Source organism: Anopheles nili, chromosome 2 (genome assembly GCF_943737925.1).
Source record: "Anopheles nili chromosome 2, idAnoNiliSN_F5_01, whole genome shotgun sequence".
In the NCBI taxonomy this organism is placed as follows: Eukaryota; Metazoa; Arthropoda; class Insecta; order Diptera; family Culicidae; genus Anopheles; species Anopheles nili.
In genome coordinates this window covers 22,014,556-22,035,338 of record NC_071291.1, presented here as the reverse complement: position 1 = coordinate 22,035,338, position 20,783 = coordinate 22,014,556, and the positions used below count along the sequence as shown (strand labels likewise).

Below are 20,783 nucleotides of genomic sequence, written 5' to 3'. Positions count from 1 at the left end.
TTATGCTTTTTCACGTTATCATCATCCCTTCAGTGTTCGCGCATGCACACACACACAGATACATAGGGGGATGTTTCGGCGCATTCGTGCTGTGTGTTTCTGCCATATTTTACAACTTTTTACGTACTTTTTCTACTTTTCTCATCACGTTAGCTTAACGTCTCCCCCCTTCTTCGCTTCCATATCGATCTACATTTGCTACAATTTCTTATCACTTCTAGTACGCAGGAAATACGTTCACGTTTGAATTGGTTTTGTTTTTAACATTTGTTCCTAACACATTTTTTCCCATATTCCACTCCACGCTTCCAACACCCTGCCGGCATCGCATTCTGCAGCGCTATTTATTGTTGTGTCTATGTTCAACCCAGTTCTTGACCTATTTTAAAATATCCGATCGTTCGTTCCCTGCTACCAGGCTAATCGAAAATCATTCTTGTACGTAAATAGTTGCTTCCTGTTTGATTCTCATCTCAAGGATCTCGCCTCTGCTATGCATCGGAGTTCAACATCGGATGGGTTTCTTGACCTGCCTGGTTTAGCTACTATATATTTGTCAAGCAACCACATCTCACTGCCACGATTTGTGGGAATAGGTTGGCAAGCGAAAGGAAGGATGACAACGACGGCGGTGAAGATATATGCGCGGGTTCTGGAAATGGGAAAAATGTGCACTTTGGGGTAGAGGAGATGCACATTAACATAAACACTTTGAGATTTTGATTTACATACACATGCGAGTCAATGTAGGAGAGGGCAAAATGTTACCAACATTAGCTGGGGATCATTTTAACTTTTCCTTTCTTCGTCCTGTAATAGTGGTATTGAATTCGCCCCCACGAAAAGTGACGCGCAAGTTTGTGTTTACAAGGGGCAGCTACCGATCGACGGTTTTCCTATCTGCAATCTGCTTCGCATTGCTTATTCTTTCAACGAGTGCTGCCGTATGATCTTGTGCTCATTATATGACGATGGATAGAAGGTTTGGTATGGAGAGGGTATCCTCTTAGCTTCTTTACAAACTTTAGAGTATGCTGAAATTGGTTTAGTTTTTTTTTTCTGTGAGTTTAGTATGATTAGTGGTAATCTGCGGTAATAGCACAACAGGTAGTCAGATTCGTGTTGAAATTACTATGTTCACCAAACATGCATATGCGCCCTTTCCTGGCGTTTCTCTTACTACCTTGCCTTACACGCTACCGTAATAGTACACATCTCAGATCGCTGGTAGTTTTCGGTTACCTCCTGCACACTTAAGGACTCATTATCAAATATATTGCTTAAACTAACCTAAACCGAAGAGAACAAAGTAAAATATTTTCTTTTCGCCTAAGTTAGTCATTTGCTTTCTTTTTCTCAGCGAGATAACGCACCGTCGTGTGTACATCGATATTTTTGTTTCAGTTTTATCTAGTTTTTTTTCGCTCTTCGTTCGCAACTGCATCCGGTAGCTTACTTTCTTGCTTTACCCTCCACGATACAGTATGTTTGTAGCTCTTTTGTAAAGTAATGTTTATACCACCATCTATAAGGGTTCAGATAATTTATATATACTGTTCTTCCTCCTTTTTTTTTGCTTTCAATAACTACACCGGATCTGCCTGCCTCGTTGAGCTATTGCAGTTGTCGCTCCTTGCCTTGTTTCTTTGAATCTCACAAGCGCTCGAACAAATTCTACTCTCACTCTGCAGCTTCTGCTTCTCTACGTTTCCTTTTCGCTACAACAACAAAACACAATATAATCTATAGTTTACTCAAAAGTTTAACACATACGTAATATCTTTCTCGTCGCTATAGCCGAGCCCGGATGCTGCACGAGTGGGGCAATGGAAAACAGCCTCTCGATGCACTTAGCAAATGCATCCGAGAAAACGAGCAAGCTAAACTGATAACTGATGCACACATCGGCTTGGGGGTTTGAGCAAGTGCTGCATCTAGGGAAAAAAGGGCTATAATAGCTGATAAATGAACGCCGGAAATCTCACCCGAGTTAGCAAGGAAACCGAAAAGGGAACGATATGTATGGAAATCATTGGCGACAACCGCCACACGACCAGCGGGGTGGAGAGCATATATGAAACATTTACAACCTGCAGCGCCATCTATTGTTCGGGGATAAAGCGTTTCCAAGCGTTCATTTCTCGGACCGGGTGCTAGAATCGAATGCATTCTTTTGAAAACATTTTTTTCAGTCTAGCAAATTTTTAACCCATATTTCTAACGCGTTCTCGCAAGAATGATGTTGATTCCCTGCACATTACTGTAACTCCTACCCCTATCCGTCAAGAATGTACGCTAATTTTCTTTGCAGCTTCCGTTTGATCGAATCCACGCGTGTGTTTGGTTGTGTACGAATGCATTTGAAAACCGCAATAAAGTAAGGCAGTTATTGAAAACAAATGTAAAAAAGCAGGTATAAACGGGTCGATGGATTAATAAAAAAAATAACACTAAACATACTTCGATTACTAGTACACTATTACTCTCTACTAATAACATTTATCGAAATTCGCTGCTTCCTAATAATACAAAAACACGCTACACAGCACTACTTCCGAGCTCGGCCGCGGCGTTTCTTTTTTACTTCGGCGTCTCGATGAACGAATTTTGCCTGAACGATATTTTCCTTTTTCGCGAATATGTTAACAGCACCGCTTTGCTTTCCTTTACAGCACAGTGTGGTGAAACTAAGCCAACAAACAAAGCACACGCATGCAGTCACATCATCACACACTCCATAGGAGATGAAAACCATGTGTCTCGTGTGTCTGTCCCGTTGCGTTGCATTCTCAGGATGTTTTTTTTTTGCAGAAACACGAGCAAGCGGAGCAATATTATAACTACAAGCACTTGCTGGTGCTTGACGCTCAGTCCGTCGATTGCAAATCTCCGGCTTTGCTGCTTCTCGCCTGATTGCTCGTATCGTTTTTGTGTGTCGTCTATTGCCACCCACTATTTAATGTTCCGCCATCTCTCGCCGCATTGTCCGCCTATGTTACTTCGTGTCGGAGAAGGTGCGGCTACTGCTACTACACATCGCCTGGTTTTATCGTTCAATGCGCTTCCCGCGGGCATCGCTCTCGACCGTAATAATAATACCACGCTGATGCGGCCGCACCAGAGCAGTACGCGTCATCTCGTCGCCGTGATGGTGGTTACAGTATACAACAACTTGTGGAACAACATCTACTGGAACCGCCTTTGCTCTTCTGCCGCTGGTCTACAATGAATGCCAAAAACAAAACCAATATTTAGTTGAGTTGAATGGTCCTCCGCACGCACGTCCGTTATCTTGTAGCGCTGATTTGTCTTACTTACCCTGTGAGTTTGGCTCGGGTAGATTATCACGCGGTACCAAATGCATCACGGTTGTTTTGCCTAGTGGTAGTCCCAGCGCTCCTAACGTTACATTGCAGTGGAGAAAGCGTCCCTGGTATATAAGTCTTAAGATTTCTGCCTTTGCCACCGCTTCCGCTTCCCAATCTGTAAAACATACAATCAGAGGATTAGATATTTTAAATTGAAAGGGACAAAAACATACAAAACTATTGAAAACTTTTGAAAAAAAAACCTCTAAAAATATGAAAGACATGTCAAATGTGTGCGCTGTATAAGCTCGCTCTTCTCAACTGGTTCCATGGTGTAATGGTTAGCACTTTGGACTCTGAATCCAACGATCCGAGTTCAAATCTCGGTGGAACCTGTCAAACCAGAAACTTTTTTTCTTTCTATTTCTTTTTTCAACCAAGAACATATTTTGCCGTCATTTACAACAACCTAATAATTACCGATATGCGAGAATCGTTAATATGTATATTTTAAAATGATTTTTTCCGTGATTCTTTGTTTTACGTAGTAATATCTCCCACTGAAAAGGACACGCACACTCAAATCGAGGCAAGTTTCTTGCTTCTCCATCAATCACTATCAACGACATTTGTTCAACAACACGCAGCAACACGCAGCAACACGTGGGGCCACGTATATTCCTGCTTACTTGGCGTCTTAGTTACAATATTGCAAAAAACAATATTGTAAATGAAAAATATAACAAAGAAATAAAAACTCGTACAAATGTACGGCTTGCCCATACAGACAAAAGCTATGTCTAATGAGCTTTGGAAAACACCTGCCCAAGACCACGGCTGCACGGCACACAGGAATAGATATTATTGCTGCAGCGAAGGCTCATAGAGGCTAGAAGAAAATGGAAAAATCGTTATGGAAAAGAAAAGCATGCATGAAAGAAAAACTCTCCTCTCTTCTTCCCTTAACACCGTTGACCACTCTCTTTCTCGACGTACTTTCCACTGGATTTCTTCCCCGACATTGATTGTAATTAATGTTGGCAATTAATCACGGCAACGGTCCCTCTCTCCCTTCCTGCATGGTACCCGTGCTTCGCGCACCGCTCCACTGAGGACTCGGCACGACTGGAACACGGCTAGGACACGCGTTCATCCTCGAGAAGCAGTGCAGGAAAAATGTGAGTTTTTGCTTAGGCCCAGGCACAATTACCAAATCACCTAAAGTGCGGGCTGATGTATTTTCATGAGGGATCTACCGACGGAGGGAAAAGCACGAAAAGCGAATTGCATTGACCGTCGTCGACGCACCGAGCGCCATATTCACGCTACATTCCTTGGGGAATACGGTGTGTTTGGCGAATGGAAAGTTCACAGGGGAGCAGGCGTGTGGGTGGGCAAGAAAACGGAACGGGCATCTTCTTTTAGGGCAAGAAATGTGGATAAAGTGTGCCCAAAATAACGTACGCGAGAGTTTCCCGAGCAGCAGATACTCGTAAATACATTTGGAATCCGCGTTCTGGCAGAAGTTTTAGAACGGGAGGCACACGGATCCTACCGTGAAGCCTGCCTTTTTTTCTCATCTTGGAATAAGGAAGTTTGGCCTTTGGCCTGGAAGGCAGACGCTGGACGAGAAGCATAATTTTAGCTTCAGAAGCAGACACGTCTCGCGTTGCAAATGAACATCTTTTAAAACCGTTTGTGTTCACATTTTATCGCATATTTTGAAACTCTAAACACACGCCAATAAGCAACAACATTAGTTCAACAAGTAAAGCAAACGTGCACAATGCAACGACAGGTACCAGTGCCATTTATACGGTTGTTTCGAAGGGGTAAATAAAACAAGCACTGTTAGATTATTGTAAGCATTTTCCTGCGATTGAATGCTAGGTTTTTAAAAGACCACGAACGGAGCATGGCGAACCCAGGTGTAGGTACAAGCGAAATACGTTGTAACACCCTGGAACAAAGGGCTGTTTCGCTTGCTCCTGTAAGTGATTTGCCGTGCATGTTGCAATTGGCCGCGTACGATACACCTAGATCTAAAGACGAATCTTCTATTTCGTTTGGTTTCTGGGTGGTATCGTGAGCAGGTTCCCCCTATCGCTAGTTAGGAGCTGAAAACATCCCCAGACCAGAGATTTGTCTTCATTAGTGTCAAATGGAAATTTCGTTATCAACTTCCGTTGCTCGGCAATACTGTGCGGGATGGATAAGAGGGCTTTCAAGGCACGACCATTGGCACGCCCCAAAGCCATATTTGGGAAATAATGTTCGGTGTGCGCGAATTTATGGATTACATCGTAAATGTCCGTGCAAAATTGAAATGATGACAGGGGGACAGGACACTGCTTCTAGGGAGATGCTTGTTTGATGATGGCATTCCAGCTCCTGCTTTGTTCCTAACAGGCCTTCAGGGCGTCCAGTGTTCATGCCTATCACAGCTGTAGCATGAGTATGTAGCTCTCGATGCTTTGATAAAATTTGATGGAAGGTAGTCCATTAGTATTTCGCGAAAGGTAATGGCAGGTACATTTTTTTTTATTTCGTTTTGTGTAATATCCATTATCAATCGCATCCGATTCTATGCTTTGCCCAAGCAAAACAAGTGTTATTTGATCCTTTAACAGCCCCCTATGTACATTAAATCATCTCACACACGTGAAACGGCATATGCCCAACATGGTATCCCTAGTAAAAAGCTTCAATCTGTTTCGTTTCTTTTTTCCTTTGCTTTTCCACCCATGGAAAAAATGCAAAGCGAAGCATCTGCTGTTGAGATTAAATTATCAGCAAGAATCAGCTGATTTAAGGTTTTAAAATGCTCGCGAAATGGCTTTTGTAATGCATCATTTAGTGTACGGTTATACTTTTATATTATTGGTTTTTGCGCAATCTGTTAAGAAAGGGTTCGCTTGACAATTACCCTTTAGTTTGAAAAGCTAACCAATCGACATAGGTGTAACGAAGTGTGATCACTATGATGATTAATACTCAAGGAGCATTAAAATTATCTAAATCTTAATTAAGACATTGCCGCTCTATCTCTCAAGCTGCGTTTGGACCACTTGAATGGGTTTAGTGTCAAGTGATTGTTACATAAAAATGTAAGGGTAATAAACAACACGCACACATATATAACATAAAAGCAACAAAATGCACCTTGCAGAAAGTAACGAGAACTACTTACCATCGGGCCAGTTTTCGAATACTGTGAGTGCTATATCACCGGCAGAGTCCGTCTGACTGAAGAGGAATTCTTTCGTTTTGCCACTGACGAGTATTAGCCGCAGGTTTATCTGTATTACATTATTATACACCATGGTAAGAACGGAAAGGAAAAGAAAGAAAAGAAAGTTACATCAGTAAACAGAATAGATGGCAGCGGTTGACATGGAGAGGACGAATTGTTGTACTGCCGTTCTGGAATGCCCGGATAACACAGCTTATAAATGTCCGTTCGACGCAATAAATAGTTTGAAAATTGGTCATTTTTTACTAACATAAGAGAACAGGAAAGGATAAACATCAGTCGGCCGACGAATTCGAATAAATATAAATGTAAAGTTTAAAATAACACAACACATAGCACTGAAGCATGGAACGAAGCAACAGAAACATTTTCCTAGCCAACAAAAAGAATTGCAACACACGAACAACAAACAACAAAAAGGTACACTCGCCGCGCCATACATCCGGGGCTTGGTCAACAGTGCGCAAAGAAACAATATTTGATCATACATAAATAAACTGTAATAAAACGGGAACCCTCTCAGCTGTGTTCCGCGCGCAGCATCGTCTGCAAACCCGATAGCGCGAGGCCAGGTCGGAAAGCATAAGAACTGAAATAAATACAAATAACAGAACGGGATGATATCCTGTGCCCAGCTGCTGCCCTCGCCGGTCTCGCCTGGCAGTCGATTTCGATTATCTGATGTGTGGGGGGGAGAGAGAGAGTTCCCCGATCCGTTCTATATTAGAAGAAGGATTTTTTTCTTCCGCGGTTTCAAACATTCCACCATCATATGCTCTCCCCCGCGCACGTGAAACGACGGGGGAAGGGATCCCCCGGATGCGAAAATTGGTTAATCTTGGAGCGATGGTGGTTGTCAGTTGGGCCTTTCGCAAGAATGTTTCATCTCGTGGTAATGTGCGGCGCCGCAGCAACAACGCACCAGACGGACCATGCCGTTCGGCACATCGCTTTTCCGGGCGTGTTCCAAGGCTCCCGATTCGAATGGAGCAGCTGCTGACGCAACGCGCTATTGTGGCGGCTTTCGGAAGCGTTTTTGACTGTACATTCCGGAACCAGCGCCAGTTGTGGCATGAAACTAGACGATTGGAAGGAAACAGTCATGCCCAAAACGCCAGACACATGCGTGTTCGTGGACACGCAAGATATTGGGGGATAGTCGACCCAAGCCGGACTATTATGCGATCCTCAAAATAAATTCAAAACATAAATAATGTATCTTGGCGGAAACCGTAGCCATCGTAAGTTCGTTTCAGAAGCTCACGTGTGTTGTGTTGTGCATTAACAAAATGAAGAGAATTTGAAGCCCATCGTAAGTCCACAGTGTAGACGATTGGAAAGTGTAAGCCGAAGGACAACTTTTTTTTACAAATAATGTTGTTGAACACTTTGAAAAACATGCTGAATTAGACACTCTGTTATTGTCGGTTTCCGGAGTTAGTAACGCCACTTGTTACTTGGTTGTCGCCTTCGGGAAAGCCCTTCTCTCCACATCCTTTTCGTCATAAACGTGGATGGATCTGACGATGCAAAGCTAAGATCACTTGACGGCAAGAGACCACTTGATTTTGTTGAACGATTTAAAGGCTTTAATCGTGTTCGTTTTTTTTTATGAGCGTCATAGCCGGACCTTGTATTCAAGGATACGGTGGCACGATTTGAAAAGGAAAATTTCGCTGATTGTATCAGATTTGAAGCGCCATAAGAATAGAACAAGAAAGGAAACAAAAAAAAACACACACACAAATCAAGAACCATTGTCATGTTCTTTCACTAAGCACTGATCCAAGTGCCAATCGGTGGGGTTGCTGATTCGTTTTTCTTTTTTACATTATTAAATGGGAAAAAAGAAGAAAAAAACCATCAAGGTCATGATTTCCATTCGCGAAGAAAAAGAGCTCTGTTGAACGTTTCTTCGACAAAGCAACACCCTTCGCCTGTTGAAAGACGGGAATTGTCCAGGCCAAGGCTCGCGGATGACGCCAAGCATCGTGTGTCCTTGACCATGAAGAAAATATATTGGCTTGCTTCTTCACTGTTGCACGGGTGTGCTTGTTTAAACTTTCTTTTCGCAGATTCCATGTGAAGGAAGACGTCTTCAGGTGGGTTTTTAAAAAATGATAATAACCACGACGATAACAAAATGATAATTAATTTGAACAAACAATTCAAAAATGAACCAAAAAAACAGAACCAAATACAAAGCCATGTTATTACAAATATTTTATATTACATAAGTGAAATGCAAAGTACAATTCTATTTCATTTATCTTATATTGAAGTAATCGTGGAACACGTTGTTCGGATGCAGTATTGCAAGCTGCCTACCGAACGAACCAACTTACCTGAATGAAGCCGCGCATATAGTAGCCAATTCAAGCCAAAGTCTCCACAGGCGGAGAGCCATCTGTGTACGCATTTCGTGAGAGAGCAACAGAAATGCAATCAAAAAAGATGCTACCATGTCGCTCTGTGCACGCGACATTCGGCATTCCTGCAGGGTCCTTTTTCCCGATGCGTAAGCGCAACATGGCACTTGCGAAGTTGGCACCACGCTTGCCCGGCTCCGGCCAACCAAACAAGCCGGAGCACAGCAGGCCATCCGCCGGAAGTGTGAAGAGTACCGAGAAGCAAAGACAACGGTTAGCAACGGATTGTACGGTCCCGAGCCGGAAAACCGTTTTGATCGCACTGCCCACTGATTTTGGGGGTCAACCGCGTGACAAACTGCTTGCTGGGCAGGTGTAAGCGGTAACGACCGGTGGCCAACATTTAACGGCCACGGTGAAACAATCGCGAGTAACAACGCGGCGCCGTTTGACGCTGCCTGGTGGATGATAACGTTCGTGGTTTTGTTTTATCATTAAAAATCGGTGACAATTGACAGGTAACGTAACGTTCGTGACAGCCAATGGGTTTTGTGACAGGTGACAACAGTCGTGACGCTCAAGTGAGAGCAAAACAAAAAAAAAGTACACTAAACAAAAACACAACACAGCATCCGGGGGAGGGATGATTTTTCCGCGCGTTTTCACTCGGCGATCCTCCCCGTTGCTACTGGCGACGGTTGCGTACCTTTTCCTAGCTTTAACCACCGGTTTAAACGCAGACATAGCAGCGGCGGAGATGCTTTTCGGGTTGGTGGGGCGCAACAGCGGTACCAGGTAACCGGCCGAGCTCGGAACCATCGCTGGGAAGTGCCCGATCCCGTTGAACGCAAACGGTTGCAAACAGGACAGCTTGAAGCCGAAGTTAGCAGCCGCAACAGCAGCCGAGCTGGTTACCACGGGTGAAGTGACCGCGGCGTGACTGGACACCATCGCTGCTGCGGCGGCTGCTGCAGCAGCTGCAGCTGCTGCCGTGGATGCGGCCGCTACCGTCGAAGGACTACTGATGGGTGGTGCATGGACAGCCGCCGGAACCACCATCACCGGGCCAGCACCTACCGGTGGTACAATGGGCGGTCCAACGCCACCGTGGCCGTGTGTTGTCGGTGGCATCGTGGCACGTAATCCTGCACCACTCGTGCTGGAGGAGCTATTGCTAGCAAGCAGATGTGGAATGTGCGCAAACGGACTGGTGCTGTTGCTGCAACTATCACTGTTGTAGCTCACATCGATGGGTTGCTGTTCGGAGTACTCCTTCTTCGGGACGACCGGCAGGACGGCTCGGGAATCGGTAAGAACCGGTGCAGGCATTGCCACCAAAGCGGTTGGTTTCTCAAGTGTTGTCGTCGTCGTTGTAGATGGTGGCGGTGGCGTGTCCCGTGAGGTGACTGAAATGGATCCGGATGAGCCACCGGAACTGGCACCGCTGCTGGTAACCGCTGACGATTGGGCGGACATCGGTGGAGCTGATCCAGCGGCACCACTGTACTTGCGAGTCGTCGAGAGGATGTAGCGTTTGCGGGTGCCTCCGTTAAACATGGCCTTCACGTCCTCCCAGGCGTACACGATCTTCTCCGGTGGGCTGCCCTGAAGACGCAGGTGGCGCCGCCATGAGTTGAAGTTGGCCGCGTCCGGCTGCACGTACTTGTCGTGCGGGCTGAGCCGGTGCGAGTGGAAGATGAACTTGTTCGGTGAGAAGAACAGGCTGCAGTAAGCGCACTTGATGCACTTGGCCCGGGACGAATTGTAGCGTGCCGGGGAGAATGAGCCAGTACAACCCCAGGCGCACTCGTGGAATACGCTGAATGCGAAGCCCTCCGGTAGCGCGGGTTGCGAGCATTCCCCAAAAAAGGATTTGCATAACCGTTCGGCTTCACGGCGCGTGATCATACCGCAGCGGCGCGATGAGGCCGGCATTGCACCCGCTCGACGCAGGATCTCTAGCTGCACCGGCGTGCATTGGATGCAGGTGATGCCGAGCGCCACGCGCCGGTTGTGAATCTCGTTGTAGCTGAAGTCCTTTAGTAGCGTGCTGGAGATCTGCGCCAGACACAGGCGCTCTTGGTTCTCCACGAACAGCGAGATGATCGGTTGCCCGTAGATGTACACCGTCCGGATCTGCGAGAGTGTGAGGCGGCGAGACGAACGCGAACGGGTGGGAATGAGGAGGGAAAGAATGGCATGAAATCAAATATGGAAGCAATGGGAAACTGTTCGTCCTCGAGCAGCGCCGGCTCGTGTACTGGCCACGGGCCAATGATGGTTAAATTTATTGTTTCCACTGCAAGTTTTCACACAGTTTGACCTTTTTAATGAGCGTTTTCTATCTTCTCGAACCGCAGATCATCTCACACAAGGACGTGGGTCGGTTTCGCGTGTGTGATTTAACCCAGACACCGACGAAACATCCCACCAGCACACAAAACGCGGCCTCAACGAACGCGCTTCCTTCGAGGTCCTCGCAAGTGAAGACCCGCTAAACGCCGAGGATGTATTGCCGCTTCTCTCGGTCAACTAAAAACCAATGCCAGATATCCCTTTGGTGGTTAGCAACGCGTGTAATTTGAGCTGGGCAAGTCGGCACGTCGTCGGACGGAGCCATGATTTCCACCGTCGCAGGAAACCGGCACAAACCACTAAACAGGGCAATAACGAATTATTTATCGAGCGTACTACCGGCTGCGGGGTTTGGTGGCCTCGGTCACTGTGGAACCATTCGTCTGGGCCACAATCCGCGTGCTGTGCAATGGAGACACGTCTGACTCACACTTGTGGAGTATTTAAGGAGCGTGCTCTCGACAACCCGACACCGAAACCGGCGCAAAGTCCGCCCCAAGTCGAGGAGGTCCCCCCGGGAGGTCGTGGACTAATCGGTTTTAATTAATCCCATGGGAAAGCAGCGTACAGTTTATCGTTCGCGAAGGCGGTTTGAGTCAAGAGGACGCTAAAAGAGTGCATCGAGTAGGGGTTGGGATTTGTTCCGTTTTCTCCGAAAAGAAAGCGACGCACGCGATGTCAAGTACGCTTGTCGAGTGTCAGCTTGGGCCTAATTAGACGCAACGCAATGCAGGCCATGCCCGACCAGGATACGAATCCCCCCAGATAAGGATGAGCAAAGGAAGAAAGCAGACGTTGCAGTGCCACACCAAATACCGATCTCTAACCCGATGGGTTCTCGATCTGTTTGAACAAACTCGACCCCCAGGACTGGCCATTTAACGCAGGCGGCCAATTTACCATCATCAGCGACGTGGCCAAGCTCAATGAAGGCAAACGAACTTGCAATTGCAGATGCAGTTGTTAGATTCGCGTTTTGAAGTGGACATTTGCCGGCAAAGGCAAGGAAGCTCCAGTCGCCCCCCGATTGACGCCCGTCACGCGTCGGGAGTTCACTCCATTAACCCTATTATAACCGCGCTTCCCGGAGTCTGTATGTAGGGGAGGAGTTTGTTTCTCCTCCGATGGCGTTCAATTTAGCAAAAGATTATTAGCTCCGTTGCTTCACTGTCGCACACGGAGCTTCGGAAGGCAGACGACCCCCAGGCAAAGCGCCAAACTGCAACCCGCGTAGTCGATGTTGTGACCGATAACGACTTCGGTGCGACCACTGGGATGTGAGTCTTCATGGTCGATTTAACAATCCACCATCAGTATGCCACCGAACTGCGGATTAGTGCTGCTACTGTGGCCTGGTTCGAGGTCTCGGAGGTTTTCTCTTTTGACGCGCGGCCACAAATTCCTATCGGTCGAAGGATTCGTCGCTTTTATGTGTGCATAAGCTATCGATATCCGTTCGCAACTGTTAGTTTCTTCTGCACGAGTCGTGGATTGACCGCGAGCCGTAACTAATCCGTTTTTATGCCACTGTATCGAAATAAGTGTAATTAAACATCCTCGCCGATTTTCGCCTGTCCGTTGCTGAGACTCCTTCACGGTGAACTTCCTCGAGACGGATTCGTACGGCACCCTCCTTCCCTCCTTCGAGTGCCATCATCTATTGCACAAACCTATTTCTTTCACTCTTTCAAGGTGCCTTTTTTATTCACAACGTGGTTGAGGGAGTGAATTTTTATAAACACATCAAAACGAAAACTAAGAGTACAGTCATTTAAAAGTTTCTTCACTGCTTTTACACATTCCATTTTGAGTAGTAGCTCATGCGTCCTGATGTGGTAAAGTTTGCTGGCTTTAAATCACTGTTACTCATTTCAATTTTAGGTAAATTTTATGTCAATAAAAAAGCCATCCAGACGAAGTATTGTACTTTTTTCATACACACTGTCACAGCCAATGATTCGATGGTTCACAGTGCATTATCAATCAACTCTCCAAACAAAAGATGAAAACATGTTACACCAAATCCCATGGTCAGCTGTTTCATGGGCATGCTTACGCAGCCAAATGCTTTTTCTTTCACACACTCATGCACACATGCATACGTACAGTTTTGGAGCATAATTGAAGGAACAACTCCGTCCACCGGATGGTGGCCTTGGTTGAACTTTACGAATTCCCCGATTCGCCGTAACGTGACTCTACACTTCCTGTCTGCGGACATTACGCACACGAGACGAATTTCTATTCAAACAGCTGCTGTGCGCTACGGGATACACTTACCTGGGGAGAAAGAAAACATAAATGAAAACAACAAAATCGACGTTAGAAACATAGCTCATCATGCGCGGGTTGGAGGAGGTGAAGTCGAAAGTAGTCACAACATGACGTCGCAAAAGTTGAAATTCAACACACGTGTTCGCATATTTTTCTCCGTATTTCCCTTCGGATGCGCATCGCATTTGACGCACTGCACGCCCCTGTCGTTTTGCACAAACAAAAAACGATGACGAAAAAGGAACGAAAAAGCACGTGAGGAAAAAAAAAAGGGAAAAGCGCTACATACATCGCTATTCAGCTGACACCGCCATAAACGATTCATCTTCAAGACAATGACGGTGACCGCTTCCGGTTGGTGCTTTTTGTTTTGTTTCGTTCGTTTACTTAGTGTGATTTTTCCTATCATTCGTGTGGGGTCCACTGAATATGAATGAAAATGAAGCGCTTTGCGGGGAAAAACTTTCAATGAGTGTGTTTTAAAAGCAGGATTTTTTTGTAGATAAGACAGCATAAATATCGAATAGCAAAAGACCGTTCAACTATCATTAAATGATGGAATGTTATGAATCGTGCAAACTATCCTCCACAAGGCAGAATGTATTTAAAAAAGTGTTTGAACAATCATTCTTTAGCCGATTAGAACTTTGATAGCAAATAAACGATTTGACATGACAGTTGACGTGCTTCAACGCTAAAAAGAAAGTCCCAAACTACAGCTTCTTTGTAGGACATTAAGCTCGAATATGCTACCACCCCATCCACCCATCAATCGACCTACTGTAGAACTAGCCGATAGACGGATCATGTCACTGCTTATGTCAAGAAGATGTTTTGCGGTCCTTTGACAGACTCCTTCCATGTTCCGATCAACATCCTACTGCCGCGATTCCTGTCCGATAGAAGGCCAATCTACCTCCACCCGATGGCGAGTGGATGCTGTTTTGAAACGAGCTCTACACGTCCGCTTTGCAACTGTGTGTAACGTTGTCGCTAATTATCGCCGGTTGCTGCAACTTGCCACACACAGCCGCTTCGGAGTGGTGTGATAATTTTGCACCGTTTCACATTACGCAACGGATTCGATCTCGTAGAGCAAAAAACTCTCCCACACGCAAAGGGCATGTGTGGTGGTGCTGAAAATTAACGATGGCCAAAAACAGACCGGAAGTTCCAGACCGGGAGGTTTCTCGAACCATGCACTCTTTAGGCCCACGCAACGTTCTGCCCTGAACATATGTGTGCACATCCGCGAATGAGAACTTCTTATGGCTCGTCTTTCTGCATCATAAAAAGTGCCTCACTGTTCCGATAAATTCCCAATGAACCCGACCCTTGGCGATGCAAGGACGTGGCTAACGAGTGGTACCAAAAAAAGAGGAGCTTAAATTCGACAACTCGCCAGAGCGAATGGAGTTCCAAATTTGAACCCACACGCACTCAAGGGTTACAAACGGTCGTCCAAAAGACGACGATGACGTATAAACCTCGCACACAAAACGACGGTCCATTTCGCTTAGTCGGAGAGATGACCTACAAAAAATCGGTTGCCTCCGGTGCCACGGCAGCACCAAAAGCAAAAATTGCATCAGCTGGTGGTGGTGTGTTTCGCCTTCCTTCCTTCGTGCCATCCCTCACTTAGTGCATATTGTGCATGCATGCTATAAGCGGCCCGAAAACTATCACTAACGTCACGACGATGCTCATGCCTCAACTGAGTGTGGGTTTTTTTTTCTCGGCGAAGAGATCACAGACACCCACACACACACACACACACGTGGAACGCGCCCACTGCCATTCTCGTCCATCTGCAGCTAGCATCGCGTGCAACGATGCAATGGCTAAAACTGCATGCACGATGTAGTGAACACTAACACCAGCGAGCGAGCTTCACTGCACATAAATGCTGGTGCTGGTCATGGCGTATCACATGACAAGGCTAGCATCGTCGTGGTGGCGGCGCTCGTTTTGCCATGACTTCCAGCATCTCTCTCATTCTCTCTTTTCGCTTTTTTTTTCTCCGTACGCCACATGCAGGTCGGTGCATTCGGTGCACCCGAATCCTGGCAGTTTACCGAAGGGTGGTTATTTCTTGACCTCCCCGACTTATGGTCCTGGGAGTCCAGGTGAAAAACATGAAGTCCTGTGTTCGGGCGAATGCCTACAAGTCCCCACCACCAATGATGTCCCGATGATGATGCGGGCGAGCTAAGGACCTGAGGTTAGGACAGCAAGTGGCATTTTCCTGCTTCATGATGCACACACGCAAGCATCGTGGGATGCGCCATGCGGGTTTGCGTATGAATAAGTTGTGATTTGTGTTTTTTGCCTTTTCCTTAAACACTTCCACCTCGCCGCTTAAGAACGTAAAGGATACGGCAGTAGTTTGCGTTCAGGAGACGCTAAAGAAGATGGTGGTGGAAATGCAACTGTGTTCTTTTCTACGGCTCATGGCAATTTGTGTGCTAAATTTGGATTTTCCAATGAAGAAAATATACAGCGTGCTTTTTGTTTCATTTCTGCATTCTACTACGAGAAATGGATCGCTTACGATGTGGACGTACATGGGGTTAACATACATAATATTTTGCTTGGGTTCGATAATGTCCCCAATATGGAGACCATCGTCGGCGGGTATATAAATAATATATGCGATTTGTATCAATAAATTCAAATCATTTCACAAATATATATCGCGTTGCTTTCACAGTACTATGGAATTTCTACCTAAGGAAATAGTTTTTCTGCACATTTTAACATTACATCAGGAACTACTCTCCACCTCGAAAGCGAGTGGTCATGTTGTACAGCGCTCTTATCAACCAGCCAGACAATAAATCACGTGGCTCGTGCTTTGCTGCGCTTGAAATATTAATTATGCTCGCTTGGGGGAAGCAACCGGTCGGTTTGATCTGCAACCCCGGGCGGCACTGGGATTCGCATCTCGATTACAATTATGCTAACAGTGCCGCACGGCAAAACAGAGAAAGAAAAACTCCGGCAGGAAGAATTTTTCCGCCCCAGTAGTGATCGGCGGCGTTATTGAATTTGTATACTCCCGGGTCCATTACTTTGCCCATCTAAATGCCGGTGGGCCTCCGTGGCCGTCCCCGAAGTGAAGAAGGAAACAGCTCTTGCGCGTTCTTTCATTTTCGTTTTTCCTAGCCATAGCGAAAAATCTTTATCCGCTGTTTCTTCGTGGCAAATTGATTTGGGCTTTTGCCAGCGTGCCCTCCTGGCAGGTGCTTCGTTTGGGGATTTTTTTTGTGTTGCTTTTTCCGCCGTTAGTCTCCGTGTCCAGATCCAGCCGGCGGCGTAACGCGTTCAGCGAAGAGTAACGACTTTTAAATACTTCAAACCAATCAGTCCGTATCAATTATTCAAGAGCACCAAACTTACCCTACTTTATTTCGGAATCCCTCGACCAAGATTCGGCGATATTTTCACAGATAAAAAGGGAGCAAAAGCAGCATCCCGAGCATTGCGCCGCCGCTGCTACACCACTAAAGCGGAATTAAATGCCGTAAGCCTATCATACTGAACTTCACCGTACGCCGGTGCCAGACCAAACTTATTGGGAAAGTCAACAACGGAACGGAAGCCGCACGCTAGGTTTGATGAGTAAAGTTCGCACACAAATCCTTCCTTACAACCCCCCCCCCCCCCCACGTGAACAGAGACGTACGGCTCAATTTTTGGAAAAGAGCAGCAAAGGGGTGGGAAAAGTAATTATGCTTCCGTTGGGATTTGTTTTTTCGCTCGGCAAGCGACCGGTATGCGTAATTAAATTTTTCACCATTCCTATCGAGGGCCCACCGATATGTAGGGTGGCATTTGCACCCCAGATAGAATGGAAATTTTGTAACCAAGTAACATCATTAAGGACCACTAGGCGGGAGAGCGCATTTAACTCAACGGGCACGGTGTGAGTAATCGTTCAAGAACCGTAACGGAAGCGTGTATTGTATGGTGCAAATTCGTCGAGCTCCCGAATCCGTTCAATCATAAACGAATAGGGAAAAAACCCCATCACCCCAACCCAGCGTTTAAGATGGGAAAACCTCAGATAAACAGACCCCATTCCACAACGATCGATACGTTTTCGTACATCGCTCATTTGGGCCGACATTGTTAGGCTGCCTTGTTAGTACGCCAGCCACCAGGTTCGGGTGCGAATTCATGGTGCAGAACAAAAAGTACAATTATCGGCCTCAGCCATCACGATAGTAGCGATAAAATAATACTTTCCTCTAATTGATTCGAGCGTGAACGTGGAGCAGAGCACGAACGACGCCTAACAAGAGCAAACGCATCTTTGGTTAGGGATTGATGGATTACCATGAAATTTAATTAGTGCACATACTCACCACCACCCCTACCCCTATCGGACGTACCATAAACCGTAAATTGACCGCACCCCCCCATCCCCCATAAGCCACCCCATTCGTTGGTTGCTGAACGGACGGCACATGGAAGCGAGAATTTAACGGCTGTAAATGTGATGTGGCAGCAACACATTTTCTGTCCCATTTATTCACTAAAATGCTCGCTCTTCTCCCTGCAAGGGTAGCACACGAGCTACCCATCGAATGTGTAATAACCGGCACTCATCGGTTTGGTGAAAGTGTGCACAAATTGCAAGTGAAAACGAAAAAAGAAAAACAAACGGGCATCTAATATGGCCCCGATTTCACCCCGCAGAACACGCGTGTCTGCCACGGATGGAAATTAAATTTATATTCATCGAATCGGGACCTTCGCGGGGACGTGAAATTGTCGCAAACGACATTAAGCCACCGCTTGAACTCATCCCATTCTGATCCTGATGGCAAGGCCATGAGGATGAAGTGCAGCTTCTGAGGATCTGGGGAGTTGTGTCACATCGAATTTTCCACACAAAGAGCACCCCACCGGGTTGGGTGCATATGGTGAGAAACCGTTTAGTATTTGCCTTTCAGCTCGTGTAGCTCAAATCGAAGCGGGGGTTAGAGAACTAAAACAAACGACGACGTTAGCAGCCAAACGGCTTACAGGAATTTTGATTATTACATCAATGGTACCCGTGTACAATCCCCCGGACGACGGACGAGAGGTAAGGGCAAAAATGTAATTGAATGCTCGTCCTGCAAGCTGCAGAGCAAATAGTTCCATAAACAAGTGTTAGCAACGTGTAAACAGCGGAGCGTTCATCACTGAAACGGTGCTCCACCGGCAGAAGGGCTGGTGTATGAAAAAAAAAAGTGAAGCGGTTCCTACACGCTGCTGGTCCTTTTGCAAGGCTCTGGTAAGGCAAGGCGCAAGGCGTAAAGCAACCTCGAAGACCGCAAAGCCCGGACATCGTCTTCCTGGAGTGCTGGACAAACATATCCGTCCCGACGTCAGCTTACGTTACACGCCAAGGATCTTAGCCGTTGCGGTTACATTCGGGTGTAGCTTGTCAGATGAAAGGCATGCAGCTATCGGCTCGATGTCCCGAGAAGGTGGTGCGCGCGTGTTTTGCGCCCGGAAGGATGTGTAAAGTGTTAAAATCCCTTCCACAGCAGCCAGCGGTAACGAGCAGATGGATTTGCATAAACGTCACCACGGGTGGGGTTGGAATGTGCACAACCATTCCGTAATCAGAGCATCTTCCTTCGAGTATTATGCTCCGAGAACGACCTCTTGCTTACCGGGACCGAGTTCGAATTGCACGTGCGGAACCAAAAGCGCGCCTAACGCACACAAAAAAGGATTATCGTTGAAAAGATGACATCCCGGGACTCACCAAGAGGACGGTAAACATCCAGGACTGTGGGACGGGCAAGAAAGGAATTCAGTCACGTTGCCATGGTTACCGGGCATTGGCTCCTGGCGCAGCGGATTTTGACGTCAGAACGGCAAAGGGAGAACTCAAACCCCTTTCCCTGTGCCTCGCTGGGTGAAGAAGAGTGTGCTTATGAAATTGTCACGTTTCTCCCGATAATAAACTGTTCGAACCGATCCCACCTGCCAAAGGTTTGGCCGACCAACGAAGCGATACAAGGAGAGAAGCAAAAAAAAGGCTCCACCTGGGGGATGAAGGTTGCCTGCCTGTGAAGTGGAACCCGAGGAGGACTTGAACCAAGAGCAGGGTGTGGCAGATTGATTATATTGCCTCACACACACACCGACACGAACGCTCACGTTCCCGTGGGTCGTATGTCAAGTGCAGTTGGCGTGATCGGCTGTTGGGAGATGATCCAGGACGAAGGAAATTGCCACCAGCCATGCGAACGATTAAAGGCACAGGCTGCGGTCGGCCATGTGACGAACAAGCGGTTAACTAAGATGACACGTGTGCCGATGGTGGAATGTAAAGAGGAATGAGGGATAGGATGTCATTGTAGCGAGATAACGTAAGGAGAAACCACACTTTGCAGGTTAAATATCTGACGCTTTTTTTGTCCGATGTGCAAACAACTTAATGCCAGTGTGTAGTTGCAATTTATTCATAAACACTCACAATCAATCATTCGTAATAAAAGTAGTAAAATAATAGTCGTATCGTAGTAATCGTAGAAATATAAAAAAAGAGCAGAGTAATACATTCAATAATTTAAATCGGAATTTTTTAAGCACTGTGGGTTTTTTATTTTCCTGAAATAAGTTCGAATAAAAATTCCGTTCCATTCCTCAGTTCAATACTAATGTACGTACATCAAATACTCGCCAATCACGAAACATCGGGTGGCGTTAAATATTGTAAAAAGTCGTCCATGACTAAAGGAATACGGTACACGGTGGTGCAACCAAGTGAGGTAATGGAAAATACGTCAATACGTCGTCGTGCAGAGCCTTTTCAACTCCCGCTTACCCGGCACTTTTCATGCCCTGCCCTCAGCACCAGTGGTGACAACACACACACACACACACACACACACACTGCTCCAAAGTCAAAGGACATTTCTGCCACACACCCCCGCACCCGGGTTCGAGTGCCATCCGCCGCGTGTGGCGCGCATGACCTTCAGAAGCTTTTCGCGTCATCACTAAAAGGCTTGCACGGCCCTTTTCCTTGAGCGTTGGGCCTGGCCTGCTGACGATGGATGCCGATTATGCTCACTTCTGAACTTTAGTTGCGCAAGGTCGGCCCCGCAACGCGTATCAGGCGCGAGTTTTGCTGTGCGCGAATGCCACATTTCGTTATGCAAATGGGTGGCGCCGTGAGCTGACGGTTGGCGCACAATACTGCTCGATCTGCATTGT

The 20,783-nt window shown here is 46.5% G+C and overlaps 1 protein-coding gene and 1 non-coding gene across 2 annotated transcripts in view; one reads left to right on the top strand and one right to left on the bottom strand.

Annotated features, from left to right (window-relative positions):
• Positions 1-2,928: 2,928 nt before the first annotated feature.
• LOC128731871 (SKI family transcriptional corepressor 1-like) overlaps positions 2,929-20,783 on the bottom strand; it is a 40,758-nt gene continuing 22,903 nt past the window's right edge. Inside the window, exons 2-5 of the mRNA XM_053825026.1 lie at positions 9,654-11,066; positions 6,499-6,607; positions 3,319-3,483; positions 2,929-3,220 (exon numbers count right to left, since the gene is read on the bottom strand). Of these exons, the coding sequence (XP_053681001.1) occupies positions 3,156-3,220; positions 3,319-3,483; positions 6,499-6,607; positions 9,654-11,066 (1,752 nt within the window). The 3' untranslated portion in view covers positions 2,929-3,155. The remainder of the gene's footprint in view (positions 3,221-3,318; positions 3,484-6,498; positions 6,608-9,653; positions 11,067-20,783) is intronic.
• Trnaq-cug (transfer RNA glutamine (anticodon CUG)) lies at positions 3,632-3,703 on the top strand. Its single transcript has one exon. It is a non-coding gene; the product is annotated as a tRNA-Gln (tRNA).